We start from the raw sequence: 25,431 nt of genomic DNA, 5'->3' as shown, positions 1-25,431 counted from the left end.
TAGAGGAAGGGGTAAACTATGAACTATGAAGAACGATTGAAATAGGTGCAATGTGTTTTTTTTTTACCACACCTAAATTTATTTTTACTGCTTCAACATTTGGTATATTTGTGGAATTTAAGCACCTCAGTTTTCTACAAGCAAAACTGTGACTAGAACCATTTGTAGTTCACTCCCTTCTGTGGGTCTTGGCTAGAGCTCAGTTTTTACTTGAACTTGCAGATTTTTCCTCGAGTCTTTGGTATAACAAGGCTATTCTAGCATCCCATCTGCTTCAGACCTTTTTATAACACAGCAAAGTAATGCAGTAAGCTGCAAGTTTCCCTGTCTGCAGCAGGGGCCCAATGCCACAGTCATGTTGAGGATAGAAGACAAAACCTCAGAAAGGAAGGGGTCATGTCAAAAGGAGAGTTGAAGCAGGGCATTTGCGGTTAGTACCCCCAAACCAGACATAGATGCAGCTATCCATTGCTTCTCCGCTGCATATTGCCTAACCATGGATGCACTGGAACCCGCATATGAATTTGTGCGATGGGCCAATCCTCTGCTGCTGGTGGTGGTGGTGAAACAAGGTGCACATGTGGCACCAGCGGCCTAACATCCCCCACCAGTGCAGGAGCAGGCCAAAGGTGTTGAGCTTTGTTTAGGGCAACCAGCCGCCAATTTCAGGTGCCACCCTGCAGCACCTGAAATGACCAACAACTGCCGTGATCCTTCCCACCCCCGGCTACGCTAATGTGTGGCATACTCGGTGTAAGGATGTCTGTTTTTGTTTGATGCGTGCTTCGAAAATTCCCTGCCTTCTTAATTATTATCAACATATATATTTCAACTAATCAGTTAAAACTACTATAATCTATTTTTAAAAATTGGTTGGCAGGTCTAATGTAGCTCAAACGATAGCCACTCAAAGAGAAACCTGTTTCCTACACCTGAGAGAATCTTACCTGAATGGGAGGAACAAAAGACACTGCTGACCCTCCATGGCTATACGTATAAACTCTGAAATCATTGGTTAAAAAGGATCTAAAAACAAAGCATAAAAAATACACAAAGGTGGCACGGAAAAGAGGGAAGGAGGGAGAAATGGTCCAGAAAGTTACAATAGTGCCTGCTGTCATGTCCTGACATGTGACAGTGACTCAGAGCAGTATCCAACTAATGCGTACCATCAGCGCAAGGAGTTCCATGATGTGCACATGGAGCCCGCAAGGCCTTTTTGGGTGGCGGCTCTTGGCAACATTTAAGAAAAGGCATCTTAGCCTCCCAAAGTGCTTCTGCATGGCTGGAATGTGTTATGGAACTGTTATCATACCTCTTGCTTGCCTGGATGAAGGTGGTGGGGCGGGGGCAGGTGTATAAACCTTTGAATTTTGCATGGCTGGCACGTCTGCCACACAAGGGTGCACCCATTATTTGTCGCTGGATCTGCCACCCCCACCGCACTGGCATGCAGCTCCAGAAAAGCTGCCCTCTAGGGAATGAGGTCCTTGGGCCTTTATAAGGGGTGCCCCTCCCCTTCTGTTACAACATTTTACCTTCTCAGCAATTCCGTGCACTGGCTGGCAGAGGTACCTTTGTGGGCACATTTTAAATGCAAGAAGGTTTTCCCAGGAGGCTACAAAGGAGCCAACTCCTAGGGGCCAAGGTCCCACAAGTTGATAGGCATTGTCATTCAAGTGGTCTGTGTGTGCTGCATCATGTGATCAATTATTCAGGGTGGGGCTTACCTGCACCCCATATTTTATTCAAATTGGCAGCCTAGGAGGCTATTAAGATTTACTTCTGAAAGTAAGCTTGTTTTCTTTACAGAGGAGAGCTGAGTGCTTTGTCCCCTCTCTTCCTCAGAAAAGCTTTCCAGGAAATCTTTCTAGACACTACCAGGATTTATTAAACAAGGTTGCAATGTCTTATAGAATGGGGGGCAAATCCCAGTTATTTATTCTACTCACTGTTGCTTCAGATGAATGATATATGGCTTTCCATTTATATCAATATCAAAGGTCATCCTTTCCTGCAATAGCCAAAGGGTTAATCATGCTATAGTTTTTATTTTGTTTACACATTAAACTCCAGCCTATGCAAAGAATTTGTGCACACTCCCCATGGTACAGATGGTAAAAAGTGGTACAGATGAAGAACAGATTTTAACAAATGGCAGCGCTTTACAATGCTACAAATGGGATCCACAGCAAAATGTTGCAGCATATGTCCACCCCCTAAGAGGAGTGCTCCTGTTCCTGTCTCTAGGCTACCTGCAAGAGGAACCTTGTTCACATTAGTGGGGGAATTTTTTTCTTGCCCTCCCCCGCTTCCCCAAACAGAAGCATTTATCTTTATGGGATGATGTGGGAGTTGGCTTAGTTCTGCACAATGTGGCAGTAAAAAGGACCGGGATGGGGCAAAGTTCTCCAGGAACTCTACACGTTTGCGCAGTCTCAGTAAGCCATAGCTTCACTAACTGCCTCGTGCAAACCAACTTGTCTGCTGCTGCTCAAATTAACATTGTTGGTTTTAAAAGTTAGCATTTTTTTAAAAAAAAAAACTTTTAATTTAGGGCTGCCATACATCCAGAATTTCCCAGACATTACCAAGATTTCAAAGGCGAAATTGTCATCCAGGGGGAATTTCCAAAAGGTGGTGCTTTGTCCTGGATCTTAGGCAGGTCAAATGAAAAATCATGATCAACAATTTTGGGGTCAACAACTTTCGGGATGTCCCGGTTTTTAATTTTTGAAATATGGCAACCCTAAAAGTAAACAGCCTTGACAGGGCAGTCTGGAATGAAAGGTCAGGTAGAACACTTTTCATAATCAAACACAATACCGTATTTCCAGTGACGTAAGATGGGATCCTCTGAGGAACAGTCACTTGGAGGAATGTTCGCTGAGACCCTAGACAGAAGAGACCCTTCTATAGCCATTTATCCGTGAATACAGTGCTCTTAGATAAGCTCTGGGTGGGCACTACAGGGAAATCATTTTGCAAGAATTTTCAGCCCCTCAACCAATTACCGTTTTTCAGCATATATGGCATGGAGCCATGACAGCTAAGGTGGCAGATTTGAATGTATGTCCGTCCGTACGCATGTATGTAACTACACATTTGCAGTGTAGCTGTGACTTTTTCAAGGGCAGGAGTTTAGGGGCCAAGGAAGGCGGCCTTCGTGCCCCTCGGCCTCATTCTGCAGCAAAGAGGCGCCGCCCCCGGCGCAGCTTCTTCCTGGGCTGCTGCGCTCGTGCGGGGCCGCAGTTCCGCCGCCGGGTCAGGCCTAGCCCGGGGAGCAGGAGAGGGGGCAGCAGCGCGCCCGCCCCCCCCGCTCGGCCCCCGCAGCGCTTCCCGGCCCTCTCGTCCCCTCCCGGGCTCCGCGGGACGGGCAGTGCGCACGGATGGCGCCTGGATACCGAGAAAAACGACGGCGGCCCCTCCGAGGAGCCAGGAAGAAAGGCCAGAGGAGGAGCGGGGCCCCCGGGGGCAGCAGGCTCACCCAGCGCAGAAAGCAGGCACACGCTGCGCAGCGCCAGCAGCAGGCCAAGCAGCGCCATGGCGCCCCTCGCTCGACCCGCAGCCGCCGGCGACCAGTAACGGGCGCCGAGGAACTCGAAGGCGGGGCCCGGGAGAAGGGCGCGCTGGCGCCGCCGCGGGCCAACGGCTGCCGGGCGGGGCGGAGGCGCGCGAGGGGCCAGGTTGCGGGCTGCCTTGGCCGAGGCGCCGGGGCTGGGAGAGGGGTGGGGCGCGCGCAAAAGGGGCTCGGTTCTCGCCAACGTGCCCCCTTCCTGCTGCTTTTGCGGATTGGGCAAGAACCGCTCATCCTGAGCCGGCGTTTGGATTCATCAAAATGTCTATAAACAAGTTTCAAAAAGCCATGATTTCTAATATATGAGCGTGGTGCAGTCTCCCAGTTGGTAGAGCATGAGGCTCTTAATCTCAGGGTCGTGGGCTCAAGCCCCACATTGGGCTATAGCTGTCAAGTGTTCCTTATTTGAAGGGACAGTGCCTTATCCCAGCGCCGTGTCCCGCTGCTGTCCCTTATTGATGATGTCCCTTAAATTTCCCGTGTTTCAAAGGAAGCAGCTCCTCTCCCTCCCTTCCTGCCTGCCAGTTGAACCTCTGGTTACAAAGTTGGCTGGACAGTGTTCTCGAAGCTACCCAGCATGAGTTTGACCAGACTGCAGGAGGACAGGAAGACTGGAGTGCCTGGAACAGGTGAGGCTGCAGGTCCCTTATTTTGGCTGCTGGTCCCTTATTTTCAAATCTGTAAGTTGACAGCTATGCATTGGGCAAGATTCCTGTATTGCAGGGGATGGACTAGAAGAGCCTTGCGGTCCCTTCCAACTCTGTAATTCTGATTGTATGTATATATGAGCATGGGAAATGAGGGGCAGATGGAGCCCAACAACCTGGGAGGGTATGTAGGAGAAGGAAAACTGATCTGAAATCTCTGCTGCGTTGCAAGTCAACATGGGGAAGAGAATGCTCAGGAGAAACCCCACACAAATCTCTGAAACAGATGGCACCTTGTACACCTCCGTCCGGCAATTCCTGCAGCCAAGATGATGCTTTCCTTTGGACCCCATCAGCGAGGCCAAGAGGGGGACCCTGCCATCTGGGCAGCCCAGGACCTCCAGACACACTGCCCAGGCTTGTGCCTTGGAGTGGTCACTTTGGTGCTGCCAGCGCAGCTGTTTGACTTGTAGTTTCCACAGACATCAGGCTGGTGGCTGTGGGTAACGGGAGGCCTGACTAGAGGGAACCCAGAATGGGGAACCTCAGGCTCCAGGGCACATGCAGCCTTCTAGATCTGAGAGTCTTCCCAGGCCACACCCCACACCAGCCCTGCTTTGCCACCCTTTGTGTGTGTTTGCGCCAGGCTTCAATGTGTCCTCGAACCCAAATGACCAGGACAGGTACCAGAAAAGGGGAGCTGCCCTCAGTAAATTAGGCTGGATAGGACATAAGATTTGCACTGCCATCCTGCTCCTCCCCGAGAATCACCTAGTTTAGCAGTAGTGTGCAAGGCAACAAAATTTCATTCACAAACAAAAATTCATGTAAAGCTGGAAGAAGGGGACAAAGTAATTGTTTCATTTCTACTTCCCACACAGCTGGTAAGCCTAAGAGCTGGCGGGGGGGGGGCAACTTTAGCTGTGAAAAATGCTTGGATGTGTGCCTAAGAATACAAGCATTGCTTTTAGGTAGAGCTTTGATGGGTAATTGGCAGTACTTGCAGCAAAGCAAACCTTTCCCTTGTCACTGTAATCTGCATGGTTAGGGAGAGCTTCATTTCTTATTATGTGCCATGAAAGAAAGCTGAGGGAGCAAATAGGATAGTAGCAAATAGCAGCCAGGAAGCAAGAGGCAAAAGTGCCTGTTACCCCCTTGCTCCCTCTGGCAGAAATCCCTGGCAGAATTGGCGTCTATTCCCTCGAAGAGAGATTAGCTCACTGCTGGTTTTCATTGCTTGGAGATGAAGAGGCAATAAAAGCAAGGAGGAAGGCAAAGAGGCTCTTGGAACAAGCAGTAAGCCCCTATTGGGGTGTAGACCGCAGCACGTGTCTGCTGATGCCAACCCATAATGAAGCCCCTGCATGCTGTATACAAATGCAAAGAAGGACCTGGAGAACCATTCACAGAATACTTTTCACCTGTATAAGCAAGCAGTAATTTATTAAACAGCTACAAGTCACATAAACAGCAGGAGCCTGACCCAGGTCTGGTCACATCGTGTCTTCTTGGTTGCTCAAGCTACTCACATCCCAGGGGCAGCAGGAGGGAGAGAGGAGAGAGGAGAGAAGACATGATGGAGCAATACAATAAGGAGAATCAACCCCCCGGACAATCTTTGAAATTTCTGTACCATGGCTGGCCCAAGACACTTGGGCTCCTAAGGCAAACCACAAACTGGCATCTCCTGCCTGTCAGGGAGGAAGGTCTGAGTTCACTTCATCTACATCAGAACCGGGGGGAATAAAGCTGTGCATTGGGAAAAAGAGTCGGAGGAAACCTGTTTGCCAAGAGGCTGCTGGGAAACACAGATCTGGCCTCCAAGGAGTGGTGTCACTGCCCCCACAGCAGCAGCAGGGGGTGATGTGTACTATGGAGGCCAGATCTGCTGTCCCCATGAATCCTGCTACCTGAGGCAGTCACTTTACCTTGCCTCTTGGGTGGACTGGCCCTACTTTGTACCTTACCTATAAGAGGCAAGATCTAGTTTTGTGGGGCTTTGCCTGGAAGTGCTGCTGCTGTTATGAAACAGTTCCCCAAGCAATGCCTGTCACTGCTTTGTTCAGCCTTCACCAATGTGGTGCCCACCAGATGTTTCAGACCACAACTCCCTTTAGCCTGGCATCAAACAGCCATGCTCACTAAGGCCAACAGGAGCTGCACTCCATAACATCTGGAGGGCACCGCACTGGTGAAGGCTGGCAGAGTTTTAGGTGTGCCATTTAACATTGTTGAATTGATGAAACCATGTGAATTGAGAAAACAGTATCTAAACAATTAGAATGAATATATCATATATATACAGTTAAAATTGAGTAATGATGATTAATAATATACAGTGGTACCTTGGTTCTCAAACTTAATCTGTTCTGAAAGTCTGTTCCAAAACCAAAGCATTCCAAAACCAGGGCACACTTTCCCATAGAAAGTAATGCAAAGTGGATTAATCTGTTCCATACTTTTAAAAACAACCCCTAAAACAGCAGGTTAACATGAATTTTACTATCTAACAAGACCATTGATTCATAAAATGAAAGCAATAATCATTTGATTTAATCATTATGAAGTGTGTTGATTAAGGAATTTATAATAAGTATATTGACAAATCATATTAACTAAGTTCTAGGACATAAAGGGTAACAAATCTCGATTCAGGATCTGAGATAGTAGGGAGGGCAAGGAGAAATATTGATTGACAAATATTTTAAGAAGTTGGTAATCAGAGTATTTAATAACACATAAATGCCAAATGCGGGAGGAATAATTGAACAAATACTTCCCAGAGCTCTCTGAATAGAAACAGTACAGACCTGAGGGTATTTAAAGTACAAAAATATCAAAGGAACTTATTAAGACTGGGACAAAGCTTATATTCATGTGTATATAGAGAAGCAACTAAAATGACTTCCAAGACCTCTTCAGGAGCTCCAAGACGCCAATCAGTGGTGGAGTTAGATATGAATGCTGATATAAGAGAGTTGGTTATTGGAATGAATAAATCTATTAATGATAAACTTGATTCCATGGGCAACAAGATTGAGCAAAATTCAAAATTAATAATGGACCTATCTGCACAGGTAAAAGATCTGACTATTACAATTAGGGAGATAGAGAAAACAGTCCAAGATTTGAAATCTAGAACTAATAAACAAGAGGAACTCTCAAAGGAAAAAAACCAAGAAAATTAAAAATGAAAGTAAAGAGCTGAAAAAAGGCCAAGACGTTATAAATGATGAGGTAATAGAATTAAAGAGAATACAGGAGAAAATGTTAAATCAAGTCGTGATTCTCGAGATGCACTAAAGGGAGCTTATTCTATGCTTTCAGGGGATCCCAGAGATGCAGAATGAAGACGTTGAAACCAAACTGACAAAAGAATTAGCTAGATGGCTCAGAGTCCAAGAAGAAGAATTAATAATGGACATAGATAAGATCTTCAGAATCAAATCTGAAGGAACAAAGACGAATAAAGGATCAGGAACTGTATGGTCTTCTTTAAAAAAAAAAAAAATTTATTAACAAACCAATCAAATCACATTAATTCCAAATTATACCAATACATAATAAACTCCAAATATTTCAAATATTTAACCGAATTTTAAAAATTTTGTTGGGGGTACCCATGCTTCGAGCTCAGAGAGGGTCCAATCCTCTCATATTTCTGCTGCTTTGATGTTCACAGTTCTATCTTTCCATCTCCTTGTTGTTATTCTTTACAAATCATCTTCCAATCTTCTTGTTGTTATCATTCCCCCCCCCTTTCTTTCTAACCTCTGTAAATCTCCACAAGTGAGTTGAAACGAACATTGTTATAGTCCTGTGTGGATTTTCACATTAGTCCAAAGGTCCTGTTCGAACGGCAGACGCCATTTCAGCATTTCCATAAAATACAATCTAAGCGTCTGCTCATTAACTTTCCCAGACCTGTTGCTCCGACATCAGTCTTTTCAGGGAGTTCTTGCCAGATCAAACGTAGAATTCAGATATAATAGCAAAGCCGTGGCTTCCTCCCCCTCTTGACTGTAAATCTTGCAACAAAGCCTGCCTCGTCACGGCAGTTCTCAATTAGAACTGCGTCATCCAAAAGCCTTTCATTCCTTTCCAGATCTTCCACAAAACAAAGCCTTTAGCCAATAATTCATTTCCACACAGTTTATTATTCCATCTCACTTGCTAATTAGTCATGCGACGGTTCTTCTTAGGGAGGGGTTGTTAGGTAAATAACATAGGGGGAAAAAGAAAAGTTCCCCCCCCCTTTCCGCTCCGTTGCAACATACCAACATCTTTGATGTAGTCTTCTTTGATGTAGTTCTGTTCAATCCAACCCGTCACTCAGCTTCACAGAGGTTGATTTAATTAGCAATCAATACTCCCTTTCTTTCACTCGAAACAAGTGCAATTACTCTTCTCCAATTGTTTATCTTGAGTCATGCAACTAGGATTGCAATCAGAAGCAGCGTCAGGGAGAGCCAAAAAAAACTCACACAAGGGCTTTCCGTCCAGTGCCCTCACCCCCTCCTTCTTACGAACTCGGGGGTGATTTACAGGCATCCGCGGACGAGGCAGCGTTTTCCCATTCCCCCTGGGAAAACTCAGGAGGCTAATTACTCCCATATTAGCCTCTTAATTACCCCCCTGTATGGTCTTCTTTAATTCAAGACTACTGAAGGATAAAGTACTCCAGAAAAGGAAGTTGACAGTAGATGAAAGGAATATAATAATTCATAAAGAAATATCAAAAAGACTCCTTAAAAAAGACAAAATTACAAGACATTAACAGATGCTTTAAAAACCAACACAACAAGATACAAATGGGAATTCCTGGAGGGGATATTTAGGGAAGTTCTGGAGAAAATACAAGAGAGAACTGGGAGGAGAAGTCATGCAGGAGAGAGAAGAGTTAGAAACTACAGGAGGGGAGTAAAAGCAATTCTTATTGAGAGATACAATAAGACGTAACCCACCAGATTAAATCTATATTCTATATATTTTTCTGAATCCAATTTGTAATTGTTATTTGATGAATTTGAACATTATCTTGTAGAATATCAATGGTTTAAATAATAAAGAGAAAAGGAATAAAACCCAACATATCCTAAAAAAGAAGAACTGGGACATTATCTGTCTTCAGGAAACACATATAGCTAACAAGCACAAGAGAGTTTTGGTAAATAAGAAACTAGGGGTATAATTTATAGCTTCAGATTTACATAAAAGAGAGGAATCGTTATATACATAAACCCAAAATTAGAATCCAAATTAATATTTAAAGACAATGAAGGATGATTGCTGGGCGTGCAGTTAACAAGAAGCAAAGAAAAATTAATACTGGTGGGTGTGTACTTTCCAAATGGAAACAAATCAAAATACGTTAAAAAACTAGAGGAAAGATTATTGGAACAATGAGGACATGATTCTTATGGGAGATTTTAATGGGGTCACTTTGTTGAACCTTGATAGAACAGAAAGAGAGAAAGCATCTAAGGAAGGAAAACTCCCAATTTTTTTCCCAAATGGTTGACGATCTGAACTTAGTAGATGCTTGGAGAAATAAACATACAAATGAAAGACAGTATACATTCTATTCTGAAGCTAAAAAATCTGCAGGTCGAATAGATGGAATATGGATATTGAATAGTTTAATGACACTAATTAAAAAAAACTGAGATTCAACCCAAATCCATTTCAGACCATAACCTGATTACACTAGAATTAAGGGATAAGAAGAAAATGAACAAGCAGTGGAGGATGAATGAGAGAATCCTGAATGATGAGAAAATTATTTAAAAGGCTGAAAAGGCCATGAAAGAATTCTTCAAAATAAATATGACACAAGAGACTGATATTAGATCAATATGGGATGCCGGTAAGGCCTTTATATGAGGCTTTTATATCCAACAAAACATAATACCAAAAAAGGATTAGAGAATCAAAGTTAGACCAGATTAGACAATAGATTGAAAGAAATTAGAATCTATTGGTGAACAACCCAAAAAACAAAACTGCAAACCAAAATATTAAAATATTGCAATCCCAACTATCAATATTCTTAAATGATGAAATAGAGAATAACATCAAAAGGATGAAACAAAAGAATTTTGAATTTGCTAACAGACGAGGTAATTAAAAAAGAAACAAAGAGAAAAACAAATTGATAAGATAGTACAAGATGGTAGGGTAATCGACAAACAGGAAGAAATAAATAATTGCTTTTTAAGATATTTCAGGAAGCTATATAAGATAGGAACAGAAGGAGAACATGACATAGTGAAATACAAGGGAAAGAAATTCCCAAAATAGCACAAGAGAAACTTGAACAATTAAACTCGCCAATTACCAGGAAGGAGATACACCAGGCAATCTCTAGTTCTAAGCTGGGCAAATCCCCAGGCCCAGATGGACTTCCTGTAATCCATTATAAAAAAAATGGGAGATTATAGCTCCACCACTCATGAATAAAATAATACAAGATGGGAAATGCTAGTCAACGCCTAGAAGGCTTTCGATAACCTTTCTTGGAAATTTCTAAGGAAAGTGATTGACCTATTCACAAAGGGAGAATGATTTACCTAGGCTATAAAAGCCATATATGAGAAACAGAAAGCAAATCTAATAATCAATGATGGGAAAACAGAATACATCCCAATAGAAAAAGGCACAAGGCAAAGCTGCCCACTCTCTCCTCTACTTTTTGTATTAACCCTAGAAATATTAAATTTGGAACTGAGGAAAGAAGAAGAAATTAAAGGGATATCTTTAGGTCAAAAGACTTTCAAATTGAAAGCTTTTGCAGATGATTTAATTTTAACAGTAGAAAACTCAGAAACGAGTATTCCCAAAGCGTTGGAAAAGATAACAGAATTCGGAGAGGTCTCCAGCTTCAAACTTAACAGATCAAAAACAAAGCTTATGGTTAAAAATATACAGGAGCAAGAGAAAAAGGAATTGCAGGAAAAAACAGGGTTGTCGATAGTGAAAAAAACAAAATATTTGGGAACTGACATTTTTGATGACAATTATAAAAAAACCTGGAATGATTTTTTTAATTTTTATTTTTAGAAATTTGGGCTAGACTGAAATTATCATTTTGGGGAAGAATCTCAGTAATAAAAATGAATATACTCCCCAAAATGCTCTTTCTTTTTCAAATGATGTCGATTATAGTGAAAACAGAATGCATTGAAGAATGGAGGTAAGATCTAACAAGGTTCATTTGGCAGGGTAAGAAACCTTGTATTAATTACTGACAGACAGGAAAGAAAGAAAGAAGAAAGAAAGAAAGAAAGAAAGAAAGAAAGAAAGAAAGAAAGAAAGATAGGGGGGTTTGCACTACCAAAATTAAAAAAACTTTTGTCAGGCAGTGTTTAATTTGGATGAGGGATTGGATTCTATTAGAGAAAATAGATGTTTTGGGTTTGCAGAGTGTCAACAACAGATTTGGGTGGCATGGCTACCTTGGCTATAATAAGGTAAAAGCTCACAAGAGTGTTCACCAACCATATTGTAAGGAATGCATTATATAAGGTGTGGACAAGATATCAACCACTAATAGAACCAAAAACACCATGGTGGTTGTCCCCATTAGAGGCATTCACAGTTAAAAAATTAAACATGCAAAGCAATTGGGCAACATATAGCCAATTATTAAAAGAAGACCAAGGACACCTGAAGTTAAAATCATTTGAGGAGATAAGACACTATCTTACTGATTGGCTCCAGTTCCATCAGTTAAATAATGTATTTAATGTGGATAAAAAAACAGGATTTGAGAAAGAAGAATCTAAATTACAAAAATACTAACAAAAAACAATAAGAAATTATTATCTAAAACCTATGATTTGCTGTTTCTTTTCTTATTTTCTTTTGAATTTTTTGTTTACAGCAGCCAGACTAGTACTGGCAAAAAATTGGAAAGGAGATACTATCCCCACAAAAGAAGATTGGTTAAATAAACTATGTGATTCTATACAACTGGCAAAGTTAACAGCTGCCGTAAGACTCCAGACAAATCAGAAACTAAGGAGTGAATGGTAATGTTTTGAAGACTATAAGAAAAAACACTGGTCTAAAGATAACATGTTAATATGCATAGATTAAGTATGTAAAAGCTGAAATAGATAGAATAGATGTATTAGGAATATCAGGGACAAGATATAAAAGATGCAATGGTAAAAAGACTGAAAAAAATAAAGAATGTCGAGTTTTTTTGGGGGGGGAGCCACAGGGGGGATTTGTATATATGTTTTTGTTTTGTTTTTTGTTATTATTTTATTTTTTATGTTAATTTTTATTTTTTGTGTTTTTTAAGCAAGAAAACAAAAAAATTCAAAAAGAAAAGAAAGCAATAATCAATGTACTGCAGTCACACAATCAATCAGTAGCTGAACTGGGTTTCACATAGTCACAAAAACAAAAACAAAAAGAGCTGCAAAAACAAGAACACAAAATAAATAGCAGAAACAGACAGACCTCAGTGTAACACTCAAAATGGAGCATGTTTGGCTTCCGAAAAATGTTTGCAATCCGGAACACTTACTTCCGGGTTTGCAGTGTTTGGGTTCCAAGTTGTTTGAGTACCAAGACGTCTGAGAACCAAGGTACCACTGTAAGAATGTATAATGCTGTAAACAAAAAATTCAAAAGAAAATAAGAAAAGAAACAGCAAACATCACTGCAATTAATAGGACAGTATTTAATGAGTTTTTTGTTTGTATTTGTAGTATTTATATATTTATGATCTATAATTTAAGGAGACTCATAGTCATATACAGTGGTACCTCGGGTTAAGTACTTAATTCATTCCGGAGGTCCGTTCTTAACCTGAAACTGTTCTTAACCTGAAGCACCACTTTAGCTAATGGGGTCTCCTGCTGCTGCTGCGCCGCCGGAGCACGATTTCTGTTCTCATCCTGAAGCAAATTTCTTAACCTGAAGCACTATTTCTGGGTTAGCGGAGTCTGTAACCTGAAGCATATGTAACCTGAAGCGTATGTAACCTGAGGTACCACTGTATTCCCACAGAATAGCAAAAGTCATGAACATTTTTTAAAAATTCTTTGGAATCCTGCCTGACAGTCCCCTCCAGGAGACAAGCAAAATTCCTCCTTGTTTAGAAAGGCTTCGGGTTGTGCAACTAATTCCTGCATGCGGTATGATCCATCCCAACTCATGTTCCATGTCAACCACAAGTGAACCCACCTCTTTGGGTTGCTTTGGCTGACTGGCTCAACCTTGGTGTGGCAAAAACTCTCATCTTCTGCATCACAATCTTTCACTCAGTGCAGTGATCAACTGGAGGCTGATGGCTGTTCTGGGGTGTCTGTGACTCTGTCTGTTGCATCTTCCACTCTTGGCCTTGGAGAACCTTGGGTGGGCCCTGAACCTTTGTCTCGGTTTAGGACGAATGTGAGTGCTCTTTGAAGGCCCCCTAAGCCCAGAGCTATATGGGTGCTGTGTTTTGGGGGTTCTCCTGTGTTGTGCTAAAAGAACAACAGCTGTGAGTTCAAGCAGCCTGGAGACTAGCAGTAGAGGGCTGACTGCTGGCTGTGCCACTGAATCTGTGCCATTGGGGGACAATGATGCACATTGTGTGTCTGATGATGCAGTGGGTGTGCTAAGAGCAGGACTTCATCATTATGAGTCCATTGGCTGCATGTGGGGGCAGCCTGTGGGTATCCTTGCTGGTGGAATCTAGGAATGGTAGGCTTTGATGGTTTTCCAGGAATGCTGTGCCTGTGACTATTAAGCTGACTTCTAATTTTTGGACTGGTGTGTTTTCCCCTCCCAGGTAGAGTGAGACTGAATAGTGAAGAGTGAGACAGTTATTTCGCTGGCAGAGCAACAGAATCACTCTCCGGCCACCCCCATGCACAACCCCTGAGTAAAAGACTGCTCTGCCCATGTTTGTTTTCAGGTCTTATTTTACTGTGTGTTCCCTTGAGGCTCCTTGGAAGGAAAGGGAATAAGCAGATTTTGCAGATAAACCCAGTCCATCCTTAAGTGGTGGGAAAAACTAGACAATTTAATCCATGTTTCAGTATCACAAAGGGAGAAAATAAATTAGGGAGTGATCCTTTTCTAGACTGCAGCCAGCTCTGGAAGGAAAATTAATCAATATACTTTAAGTTAGTTGAAGCTTACCTTGTTTTGTCTGACATGCTATATTCATCGGATCTAGTATAAGATCTGAAATGTAATGAGAATTAAGATTACTTAACCTTAATTATATACAGATAAACATACCTCAGTTTTGTCATGGAGTTAGCTTTACTATAAAGTCTGAAAGTTAATTATTATTATATGTACTGGGGTGGGCAACCTATGACCCTTCAGAGGTTGCTGGACTACACCTCCCATCTTTCCTGACCACTAGCCACCATGGGTTGTTGCAGTACAACAGCACCTGGAGGGTCACAGGTTTCCTATCCTTGCTTTTCTTTCTTTTGTTGTTGGACATCATCTCCCTCCAGTATGGCCAACCCTTCCCTGATATATACTAACAGCAAACTCCTATCTGTGTTATGCAGCTGAAATGGCACCTCTGACGCATCAGCAGGCTCAGACGAACCCCAAGGTTTGCAGAAATACAACAAAAATATTAGGAAAAAACCCTAAGCAAGGGACTTTCCTCTCACACACCCCACAATAGAACCCCACAGCCCAATGCAAAAGTGTGTGAGAGGGGAAAGGGAATGTGGAGGCAGCCATGGCTGAAGACTGCATTCTGTTGCAGGTCCTACTTGTCCAAATTGTTGATGGACCAGAAGATTTCAGGTGTGTACAGGGCAGGCCCTGATAAACTGTGGCCAAAGTGACTTACTCAGAATCGCCTAGAGACTCGCTGTCATCTATGCAGTACTTGCTGATTCGTGCCCATTTGACAATCAGGATGGCTGACCCAACCACAATGGGCAGAAAGAGAAATATGCTCAGGAGCACCCACGTCCGCATGTTGTCTTCTATGACTCTTTCTGTAATATCTAGATGGAAACAAATTTCACAGCAAAGACTGAACCAGGAAAGCTGCTGCATTAGACATTTTTAGCGTGGCACTGCCCAAAGCTCCAATTTTATAGAATTTTTTAAAGATTAGAAAGCAAACTCTTTCCACATTGCTAAAACAGCAACAACCAGAAAGGTTTTTTATTTTTAAATTAGCATTATTGTGGTATAAAAATGTAATATTGTAGTAACACAGTTTTATAGCACCATTCCTCTCTTTCATTTAAAAAAATAGAGAGCTGGAAAAGTGTTAAATTAAAAGACCATTTAAAAATATATAAAATGGGGTTATAAAATGGCATCCTTCACAAAGGTCATAGTGAATGTGTACTGAGCTGCAGACAGAAGTTATGTCAAATCCACAGGTGTCCGAGGAACATAGCAGGTTATACACATAGAAAAATGCCCTACTACTAATGATGTAGGAAATCAGTTGCAGTTCTGCTTACAGCTTACAGCAGAAAAGCAGTAACTGGGTAGCACTAGGAATGTGTTGGCTTCTTTCTCTGCAGTGCGCTCTCTCTCTCTCTCTCTCTCTCTCTCTCTCTCTCTCTCTCTTCTGTGTCTAAGTGCTATCCTCATGTGCAGCTCCTGTTCCTTTCACTGGAGTTTGGGCAAGAGTGTCTCCTGGTAGAGTGTCTCCTGTGCTCCAGGGTTATTACAAGCAGAAGAAGGTATTGTTTGGATTTTTTCATTCTGGCACCAATAAGTATTGTTCTGACCCAATTAATTGTAAACCCATGCTGACTTTGTACTAGTCCACTGGGATTCAGCTGGTGCATCAGAATGCACAAGTCCATCACAGCCTGGTTTAGGGAGGGGCAGTAGTACTAAAACATTTGCTTTTCTCTTTTGCTCTTTGAAAGAGAACTAGAAAACAGGTATGGAGAGAGGGGTTAAATCTATACTGAAAATTTTATACTAGCTTAACTGCCACACTTCTCCCATTGCCTGGGAATTGCAGTTTAGTTCAGGTACTAAGAATTCTGAAACATTTCACTCACACTCACTCTCATAAACACACAGCCTACAATCCTAAAGTTCCTTTGGAAGAAGGAATGATTATTAAGCTAATGTGCTGTCACTTCTTATCTTGTTCTTTCTGCCTTCAGAAAGACAGAAAATTCAAGGGAAGAATAAAGAGGGGAATGAATGGGTTAAAACATAAATCAAACCCAGTCCCATGGTTTCAGGTTGAGATGAAAAGTGGGTCCTAATTCTAAACAGTTTGGAAACTACTGCAGCAGAGCTATTTGTCAGGATGGAAGATCCTGCTTTTACTGACCAGAAGCCAACATACGAAGCCCACTGTCAATGCTTCCTCCTAGGGGGCCTCCTTTTTCCTTGCAATTTGGAGGTGCCCATCCTGGATCACAGTGGCAGTTTCTTTTGTTGTTGCAAATCTGAAGGTGGGGGAGGAATAGCAAACATTTACTCCTTGCTTATGTGCTTTATCTTAAAAAGAAAAATATGCTTTAAGAAAACATTATTATTCTTATTACTTCCTGAGTAGGGCCTCAGTTCTAGTCTAAAATAAAATTAAGGATAAAGTAGTAGTAGTAGTAGTAGTAGTAATTATTATTATTTCATTATTTGTACCCCGCCCATCTGACTGGTTTGCCCCAGCCACTCTGGGTTGCATCCAGCATATATAAAAACATAATAAAACATTAAACATTAAAAAATTTCCTATACAGGGCTGCCTTCAGATGTCTTCTAAAGGTTGAATAGAATATCTCCTTGACATCTGATGGGAGGGCGTTCACAGAGAGGGCACCACTACTGAGAAGGCCCTCTGCTTGGTTCCCTGTAATGCTCACTTCTCACTGGAACTGCCAGAAAGCCCTTGGAGCTGGACCTTCAAAGGTAGCCCCACGTAGAGTACGCTGCAGTAGTCCAAGCGAGAGATAACCATGGTATGTACCACTGTGGTGAGATAGTACGCAGGCAGGTAGGGTCTCAGCCAGCGTACCAGATGGAGCAGGTAGACAGCTGCCCTGAAAATAGAATTAACCTGTGCCTCCATGGACAGCTGTGAGTCCAAAATGGCTCCCAGGCTGCGCGCCTGGTCCTTCAAGGGCACAGTTACCCCATTCAGGACTAGGAAGTCCTGCCCCCAGTCCCCCAGAAACAGTACTTCTGTTTTGTTGAGATTCAACCTCAACCTGTTAGCTGCCATCCATCCTCCAACCGCTTCCAGACACTCACACCGGACATTCACTAGTTCCAATTTAAATGGAAGGGATCCAAATGTTCCACATCCTCTAGACATGCCTGGAGCTGTTGAGCAACCACCTGCTCAATTACTTTGCTTAAGAATTGAAGATTTGATGATAATTGCCCATAATGGCTGGGTCCAAAGAGAATCAGCTGAGAGGCCATCAACAGGGGAACGCTTCAGGCACTCAAGAAAATACCAAATAGTTTCTGAGGGGAAACCACCATCTCCTTTTTATAGCTGAAACACTAATATGGAAAATATAACATTCATTTTACTTACTCCATGCCCAAAGCACTTTTTTGTAGGATCACAATCATATTTCAGGACGCCATACTTTTCACATACTTGTTTGATACAAACCTTTAAAAAAAGCAATAGTATTTTTCAGTTTTCAGAAGATTTGCTGCCCTGCAACAGACCTTTTGCGTCCACCAGACCCCGTCTATGAGTGCTTCCAGACAGGTGTTTATTGTGAGATCTGAATGCAAGATTTTTCCAGAGTATGTACAATGTCATCTGCATCCAAGTGCTAGTCTATATTTTCCCCTCCTCCATTAATCCAGATCTACCCTTTTTACAGGAAAACTGTGTGGGATGTAAAACACAGGAGCAGTCAATTACAACATTCCTAGAGTGTACATGTTAAGACATGGGGAGGGATGTCTGTCCAGCCAGCAGGTAAACTTCCTGGGACAGACTTCCTCCGCATGTGACCAGAGGTGGGTGTGGCCTCACCTGTGCAGGTAATGATAAAAGTACAGGGTAGGACAGCCATCTCTCTCTTGCCTCTTGCTCTCTCTGCCATCTTCCTTCGAAGAAGCCACATCTGCTAAAGATGCCCTCTTGGCTCCCAGCCAAGAGAGCAGAAAGGGACTATCTTCCTATAAGATAGATTCTAAATGTATTTTACCTTTTAAAGCCTGTCTGCCTTCTGGGATCCTATTGTGAACAGAACGTGAGTAAACTCTTTTTATACTTTTATAAAAGACTGTGTCGTGTCTTCTATTTTAAGAGGGAACAAAGGGGAAATTACCAGAGTAATTATTATAGAGGTTCTAGCGAACCTGAGCACACATTACCGTTGCGAACTTAAAAGGGGAATGTCTACTAACTATGCTGATATTTTGGGAACTTGTTAGCACAAGTTGGATAAGGATATAATCTCACAATATATCCTCTCCTGCATCCCTGAACATTCCCACAAAGGGTTATTGGGCCCAGTATTCCATATTTTTGTGTATTTTTGAAGGATTGCATTGGATTGTGATTTTCAGTTGAGTAGTATTTTTCTGAGATAACTTCCTGGTAAGCACATGGTCCTTTGTTCCATTGTGCAGTGAGGATTAAGCAACCCCCCCCCTTCCCTCAGAGTTCACAGTGACCCAAGGCAGTGAAGGATTGTTTTGTGTTTTTAGATTTTTGAGATTTTGATTTTAGAATTTTGACAAATTTTGAATTTTGAAGAATTTTCAAAAAATTTGTAGGTGTGGCATTTCGCATACCCTACTGGCAACCAGTCTAAGCTGCTTATTAGCGGCAGCGCTGAGTTCTGCGAGCAGAGTGGGTGGAAACGTCTTCACGGGAACCCGGATGTTCTTTCAGAACAGTTTGACTCAGATGAGGAAGAGGAGGACGACGAAACTGAACCTGTTGCTGAGGTGCACAGTCCACAGCCACAGAGTCCAGAACCGGGGTCCCCAAGGGAGAGGCTCCAAACCTCTCCAAAGGGAAGTTCCAGAATTCACGCTGAGAAGGTCAGCAAGGTCAACCAAGGGAAAGCCACCGGAAAGGTATGAAGCCACTATCGTGTGGGTAGGTGTGGCTAGATGTGAACCTGAATCCTTTGAGGATGTTCAGAAGTTGCCTCAGGAAGAAGCTAGCAAATGGCATGAGGCAATGCGGAAGGAGATGAACTCAATGGAATCTCTTGGTGTTTTCTCACTCACACAATTGCCGGCTGGCAAGCAGGCTATGAGTTGCAGATGGGTTTATCGCCTTAAACCCACAGAAGCTGGAGAACCACCATATAAAGGTTGGAAGGTGAACCATTTTGACGTGGATGTCGCCTATCTGAACTCAGACCTCCAGGAGGAGTTGTACATGCTTCCTCCTCCAGGGTTTGAGGTCAGTGGGCCAGGCATCGTGTGGTGGTTGCACAAATCCATTTATGGGTTACGTCAATCTGCCAGAAACTGGAACATGTGTCTGAATGAAGCCTTAGAAGAGCTAGGTTTCAAGAGAAGTGTTGCTGACAGCTGTCTTTACCTTAAAGGGTCAGGTGTGACACAGGTAGCTGCTCATATTTTTGTTGATATTTTATACATAGCACAGACAGGTAAACAAGTGGAGAAGTTTGCTAGGGAGCTTGGAAAGCTGTACAAGCTCAAGCAGCTTGGAGATGTCAAGTCGTATCTAGGCGTAGGGATAACTAGAACAAGAGATGGAAGCTTTTTGCTCAACCAGAAACGTAAGATTGAGCAGTTGCTTGAGAAGTTCAGAATGTCTGAGTGTGCAGGTGTCAAAACACTCATGGAGGCTGGTTACGTGAAAGAATGTCAGCAAGTAGAACGCTCAGTGTTCGAAAATGCTGAACTCTTTCAATCAGCTCTGGGTAGTCTACTGTATCTGTCACAGTGGAGCAGACCAGATATAGTGTTTGCTATCAATCTGCTCAGTAGAGAGGCTTCAAGTCCAAGTGTACAGGCCTGGAATGGTATTAAACGGGTGCTGCGTTACCTGCAAGATACCAAAGATTTTTGCCTCAAGTTGTCAGCTGAGGGTGATGTCAAGCTTACAGCGTGGGTGGATTCGGATTGGGCTAGCCTTCAGGACTGCAAATCAGTGTCAGGCCTAGTGGTGAAGTTTGGGAACTCAGTAGTTGGGTGGAGGTCCCGGAAGCAAAGTCTCATAGCGCTTTCGTCTACTGAAGCTGAGTTCAGTGCGCTATCTGAGGTTTGCAGAGAACTGGAGTTCTATGCGTGTTTGGTCCAGGAACTCTGTGAAGGTCTGTGTTTGGGGTGAGCATTGTTGCTTGTTTCCCCCAGATGCAGGACAAGAGGGGGTGTGGAGTTTGGAGGTTATAGGGTTAAACTCCTTGGTGTCCTGTATCTGGGGAGGGGCCGTACATCACAGGCTTTGTCCATCTTTGTCTGTGAAAGCTACTTTCACATTAGACTGAGAGACACTGCAGAGAGACTGTGTGTGCTTTTAGCACGGGAAAGATGCCGGAGAGTTCTGATGGAATGAGACTGATTTATGGCTTGTAAATAAACGCTTTTAGAGATAGCAAGAAACTGTCTCTGGACTTGTTTTATCCCTCTATCTCACACGGACGGCAGGACTGCTGCGACTCTGCATTTTCTGCCCAGGTCAGTCCCAGCAGAGCTGAGCAGGGAGCGTTATTTGCATAGGCCATATGCTAAAGTGGATGGAGCAAGAGAGATGACAGAAGCCGGCCATGCAAGTCTGTGGCCATGCTGTGTGGGTTGACATGCGCACCCCTCTCTCCCTCTTCCACTCAAGCAAGCAAGAGGTGTCAGCACTGCTCAGGGACATGTTGCAGCCAAGCAAAAGCAGCCCAGGAGGGCACAGGGCAAGGCCAGCGAGAGGTGAGATCTGTGGAGGGGGCATAGCCTGAGGAGAAAGAAGAGTCTGCAGGGCTGCATTAAGCCCCCTGGCCCTGAGGTCCCCCCCCCCTCACTTTCGGCACTTATGAACAAACAACATCTAATTGCATTTGCTGATTTACATCTCTGCTTCTCCCATCGCTCCCAGCCCATCATACCTGTCTCCTCAAAGCTGAAATTTAGATTTTAAGTTCTTCAAGCATAAGACCAGTGGTCTTCCTTTTGCTTATGCTGCTCTCTAGGACACCATACACACTGGTGACAACATTTAAGTCACAGTAATAGTCATGCTGTGTCAGATTGTATCCCTTACCTTTTTAGTTCCACATTTTGTACCATCTTTCACCAGCATTGGGTCCGGAAAGCCCTCTGGTTGTTGAAGGTCCAGAGATATACAAAGGGTATCTTGGAAAGGAGTGTACAGAATTGGAATGTTCATGTCAACATAAGGCTTTCTGGTTGGATAGACGCAAATTAACTTTCCACATTTGATATCCCTATCAAAGGCATTTGGAGAAAAGAACAGGATCACACATTTGTAAAGAGTTGGGGATTATGTATTGGAAATGTTTTTTTCACCTCCAAAATATCAGATTTAACAACTGAAGTATATTTTTGAACATGTTACCTAAAAATGCATGCTTTTCATTACACAGATGACATGTGGGAGGGGCTGTCATTCCTCAACCTTTGAAACATCTGGCATCAAAGATTACTGCCCAACAGTTTGTGCCCAACGGATTTATTTTGGTATATCTTAATTTGTTGTTGTAGTATGGTTTTGCTCTGTTGATTTTCTTATGTGAACTACCTTATAATCATATTGGTGAAAGGCAAGCTACAATTAATTAATTAATTAATTAATTAATCCTTCCTCTCAATCCATTTTTCTTTTGTGTTGTGTCCTTTATTTTTTCAAATTAGTTTTTATTAAAATTTTATTGTGTAGCAAACAAACAAATAGACAAAAAAAGTACATATAGTGTCTCTACTTTCAATTCATAGTTTTTTTCACAGTTCGTTAACATTTAGTACTAGACACATATGCGATTGGGGGACAAGAGAGAGGGAAGGGGAGAGAGATGAGGGGACATTGATATTTTGTTCTGCTGTGTAGTTTGTGCAGGGTTTTTATGTCAGCATCGTGTGGGTAGGTCCTCTATATATTTATATATTTATTCATTTATGATGGCACTGCGAGAGATTTGAGTGTCCAACGCTTGGTTGGTTGTGTTCAGTTAGTTGCAGTGTGGTTGGTTGGTTGGTTGGTTGGTTGGTTTGTATGAGGGTATGGGGTTGTTGGGTCAGATTACCCATATTGATTCTTATGCTGTTGGGGTGGGGGAAAGAATAGATCATTGTCTTGTTGTGCTGTATATATGATAAAGGGGAGCCACACCCGTGCTACTTTAGGTTTGTTGGTTAACTTTTCTAATAGGGCAGTTTTCTATACTTTTTGGTACTAGTGGTCTATATTCACTCCTGATAGGTCATTCCAGTGTCTAGTCATGATGTTTTTAGTTGCTGAGAGTAAGTGACTTGTCATGTGAGTTGTTCCTTGGAAGATATTTAATAGGACTAATTCTGGAGTTGCTTCTATTACTTGTTTTGTTATTATGCAGATTTCCTGCAGCACTGATATACAAAAGGATTAAATTTGGGGGCATTCCCACCACATGTGGAGGTACGTGGCCATGGAAGTGCAACCTCTCCAGCATTTAGATGAGGAAGTGCCAGATTCCGTGGTGTTAGATTCCATCTATAGATAAGTTTCAGAATGAGTTCTCTTCTTTTGGCTGAGATGGATTTAAATGATGGCTTTCACCACATTTTTGACCATTGAATGATGTTTATTTCATATTCTATGTCATGCTCCTATTAGTCTTTAATTGTGGTGAGGGGTTTGTGCTGTTTGTAGTGTAGAGTTATATATATATATATATATATATATATATATATATATATATATATATATATAATTTTTGTAGATACCACTTCTTTGCTGTGTCTCTCTGTTGTTAGGAGGAGTTTTTCAATGTTAGTCAGTGCCCTGATGGCTGGTGCTTTTGGTGCTGTGTTGTTTAAGAAGGGGTGTAGTTGGTGGTAGGTCAGTGTCCCTTAGTTTGTCTTGTAATTCTTGTGCTGATATGGGGTTGTCATTTTTGTGAAACTGGGTTAGGTGATGTAGGCCTTTAGCTAGCCAGGTCAGGCAAATGAGTGGTGGGTGGAGTTTATTCCAGTGTATTGACATTTCCATGTTCCAAGGCAGAAAAGCCCTCAGTACCATGTGCAGGAGACAAACCACAGGCTTGGGCTGTTCCCTTGGTGCTCTGCTTGTGGGCTCTGCATCTGGCTCTCTGTATGAAACGGAATGCTGGACTAGATGGACCTCCTGTCTGACACAGCAGGCATAAGAGAGTCTTGTGTTCTTATTTATTATGGGCAGTATTCAACTTGCACATCCAAATATCACAAGGGTTTAAGCTTGCACAGTAGAACTTCCCCCACCCACACTCCCCAAAAATCTTCAGAGGGCTGGGGAAGAACACAGAGCAGATTACTAGGTGCTTGGTGGGAGGAGAAGGTGGTGAGTTCTGTTGGGTGACTGCTGCTGGGAGGCTGAGAGGAGACAGGCCCGGCAGGCAACATGCCAAAACGGACTGTAATTGTAAGGGCACCTGATTTAGCATCAACTTATCTTTTTCATCTATTTTGGTAGTTCCCTTTCCACCCTTGCAAATCTAGAGATGCAAGGATAATGTTTTGTACCTCAATGTCCTGTTCTCCTCCTACAGGCTGGTTGTTACAGCAGGTAAAGGTAAAACGTTACGGACCCCTGGATGGTCCAGCTCATCTTGCTTCAGGCAGAGAAAGTTGGCGTTTGTCCACAGACAGCTTTCTGGGTCATGTGGTCAGCATGACTAAACAGCTTCTTGTGCAATGGGAGACCGTGACAGGTGCCAGAGTGCACAGAAACATATTTATTTGTTTATTTATTTACTTACTTACTTACTTACTTACTTTATTATTATTATTTATGATTTATTATTTATTATTAATTAATTACTATTTATTTATTTATTTATTATTTATTTATTTACATATTTATTTATTTACATATTTATCTACTCGCACTGGTATGCTTTTGAACTGCTACGTTGGCAGGAGCTAGGACAGAGCAACAAAAGCTCACCCCATCACGCGGATTCGAATCGCCAACCTTCTGATTGGCAAATCCAAGAGGCTCAGTGGTTTAGACCACAGCGCCATCCACGTCCCTTGTTACAGCACCAGAGACAGAGCCTGGTGTGCAACTTGCTCCAACAAGACTTGGAAAAGTGGCAGATTTAGGGCAGCGTGACTGGTTCACCTGCCCAGGGCACAGGAGTCAAGGGTGCACCTTCTCACCTCCTTCCCAAAGCTTTGTAAGCACTGGGCTTTGGGAAGGAGGTGTGAGGGCTCTGACAGGACCCTAGAGTCCTCCTGCTTCCTTCCCAAAGCCTAGTTAGCACTTGCCCAGCTTTAGGAAGGAGGTGGGAGGGAGATTTGTGCCTCCTTCCCAAAGCTTGGTGCCTCCCTTCCCCGGCTTTTGGAAGGCAGCTTTGGGTGGAGTGGGGAACACGTCAAATTTGGGCCTCACACAGGGCACCATATTACCAAGATCCGCCCCTGCTTGGAAGTGAACTGAGGACTTGTAAACCTCTGTCTCGAGGCTCTGCTCCCTTTGGGGAATTAGAATCTCCTAAAGGGCCTGAAAATAGGCACTTCTTCAGTGCTCCATGACCTCCCATTTGGTGTGCTTCTTGCACCGTTGGACTGACAGTGTGGGAGACACTGTGTTCCTTGGTCTTGGGGGAAGAGATGCCCATGACAAACCTGGCTCCAGCACCATGGGCCTTGATGCTGTGGGATGTGGTTTAGCAGACACCTGACTGTCAACCACAGTTTAGTGGGACTGACCACCAGCATCAAGGGTCAGGGTCAGAAACCCAGTGCCGTCCCTCAGCTAGTGACACAGGAGCCTCCAACTGGGTGTCCTAGTCCCTGTGGGAGGATCATGACAGCCCACTCCACCTGGCTACCTTGATACTATAACAACAGTAAAAACATGCACCATACAATAGAAGATGCCCAAGCCGCCAACCCACAAACATCCTGCTACACTCCTCCCCCTGAAAATTTTATTTCAGTTTCTTCTGTTTCCTAATCACATACCGGAAAGAACAAGTCTTAAATCCCTTTCGTATGTCAATCCCACAGTGTCCAAATCTATCTGTCTGACCATTAATTTCTTCATAACATGCTTGAGGAGCACTTTTTGACTCTATAAATATTAAAAGGATTTTGATTAGAATAACT

General features: G+C 42.8%; 2 protein-coding genes across 20 annotated transcripts in view; both read right to left on the bottom strand.

Moving 5' to 3' along the window:
- Positions 1-3,664, bottom strand: part of LOC128402497 (disintegrin and metalloproteinase domain-containing protein 2-like) — a 48,749-nt gene extending 45,085 nt beyond the window's left edge. For 3 of the 10 annotated variants that reach the window (XM_053366663.1, XM_053366669.1, XM_053366665.1), the window contains exons 1-4: positions 3,015-3,252; positions 2,827-2,894; positions 1,953-2,014; positions 948-1,026 (exon numbers count right to left, since the gene is read on the bottom strand). In XM_053366663.1, coding sequence (XP_053222638.1) covers positions 948-1,026; positions 1,953-2,014; positions 2,827-2,894; positions 3,015-3,105 — 300 coding nt within the window. In that variant the 5' untranslated portion in view covers positions 3,106-3,252. Of the gene's footprint in view, positions 1-947; positions 1,027-1,952; positions 2,015-2,826; positions 2,895-3,014; positions 3,256-3,487 lie in introns of those variants that run through there. The other 7 variants (XM_053366672.1, XM_053366671.1, XM_053366664.1 and 4 more) reach the window with 6 other exon arrangements.
- Positions 3,665-5,635: 1,971 nt separating this feature from the next.
- Positions 5,636-25,431, bottom strand: part of LOC128402960 (disintegrin and metalloproteinase domain-containing protein 2-like) — a 95,823-nt gene continuing 76,027 nt past the window's right edge. For 4 of the 10 annotated variants that reach the window (XM_053367439.1, XM_053367446.1, XM_053367442.1 and 1 more), the window contains 8 exons: positions 25,288-25,396; positions 21,386-21,569; positions 17,726-17,806; positions 16,511-16,628; positions 15,044-15,203; positions 14,365-14,409; positions 12,761-12,845; positions 5,636-5,745 (listed from right to left, as the gene is read on the bottom strand). In XM_053367439.1, the coding sequence (XP_053223414.1) occupies positions 5,677-5,745; positions 12,761-12,845; positions 14,365-14,409; positions 15,044-15,203; positions 16,511-16,628; positions 17,726-17,806; positions 21,386-21,569; positions 25,288-25,396 (851 nt within the window). In that variant the 3' untranslated portion in view covers positions 5,636-5,676. Of the gene's footprint in view, positions 5,746-12,760; positions 12,846-12,900; positions 13,704-14,364; positions 14,410-15,043; positions 15,204-16,510; positions 16,629-17,725; positions 17,807-21,385; positions 21,570-25,287; positions 25,397-25,431 lie in introns of those variants that run through there. The other 6 variants (XM_053367444.1, XM_053367448.1, XM_053367445.1 and 3 more) reach the window with 5 other exon arrangements.

Source organism: Podarcis raffonei, chromosome 15 (genome assembly GCF_027172205.1).
Source record: "Podarcis raffonei isolate rPodRaf1 chromosome 15, rPodRaf1.pri, whole genome shotgun sequence".
NCBI lineage: Eukaryota > Metazoa > Chordata > Lepidosauria > Squamata > Lacertidae > Podarcis > Podarcis raffonei.
The sequence above is the reverse complement of the archived record's forward strand: the minus strand, read 5'-3'. Positions and strand labels throughout refer to the sequence as shown.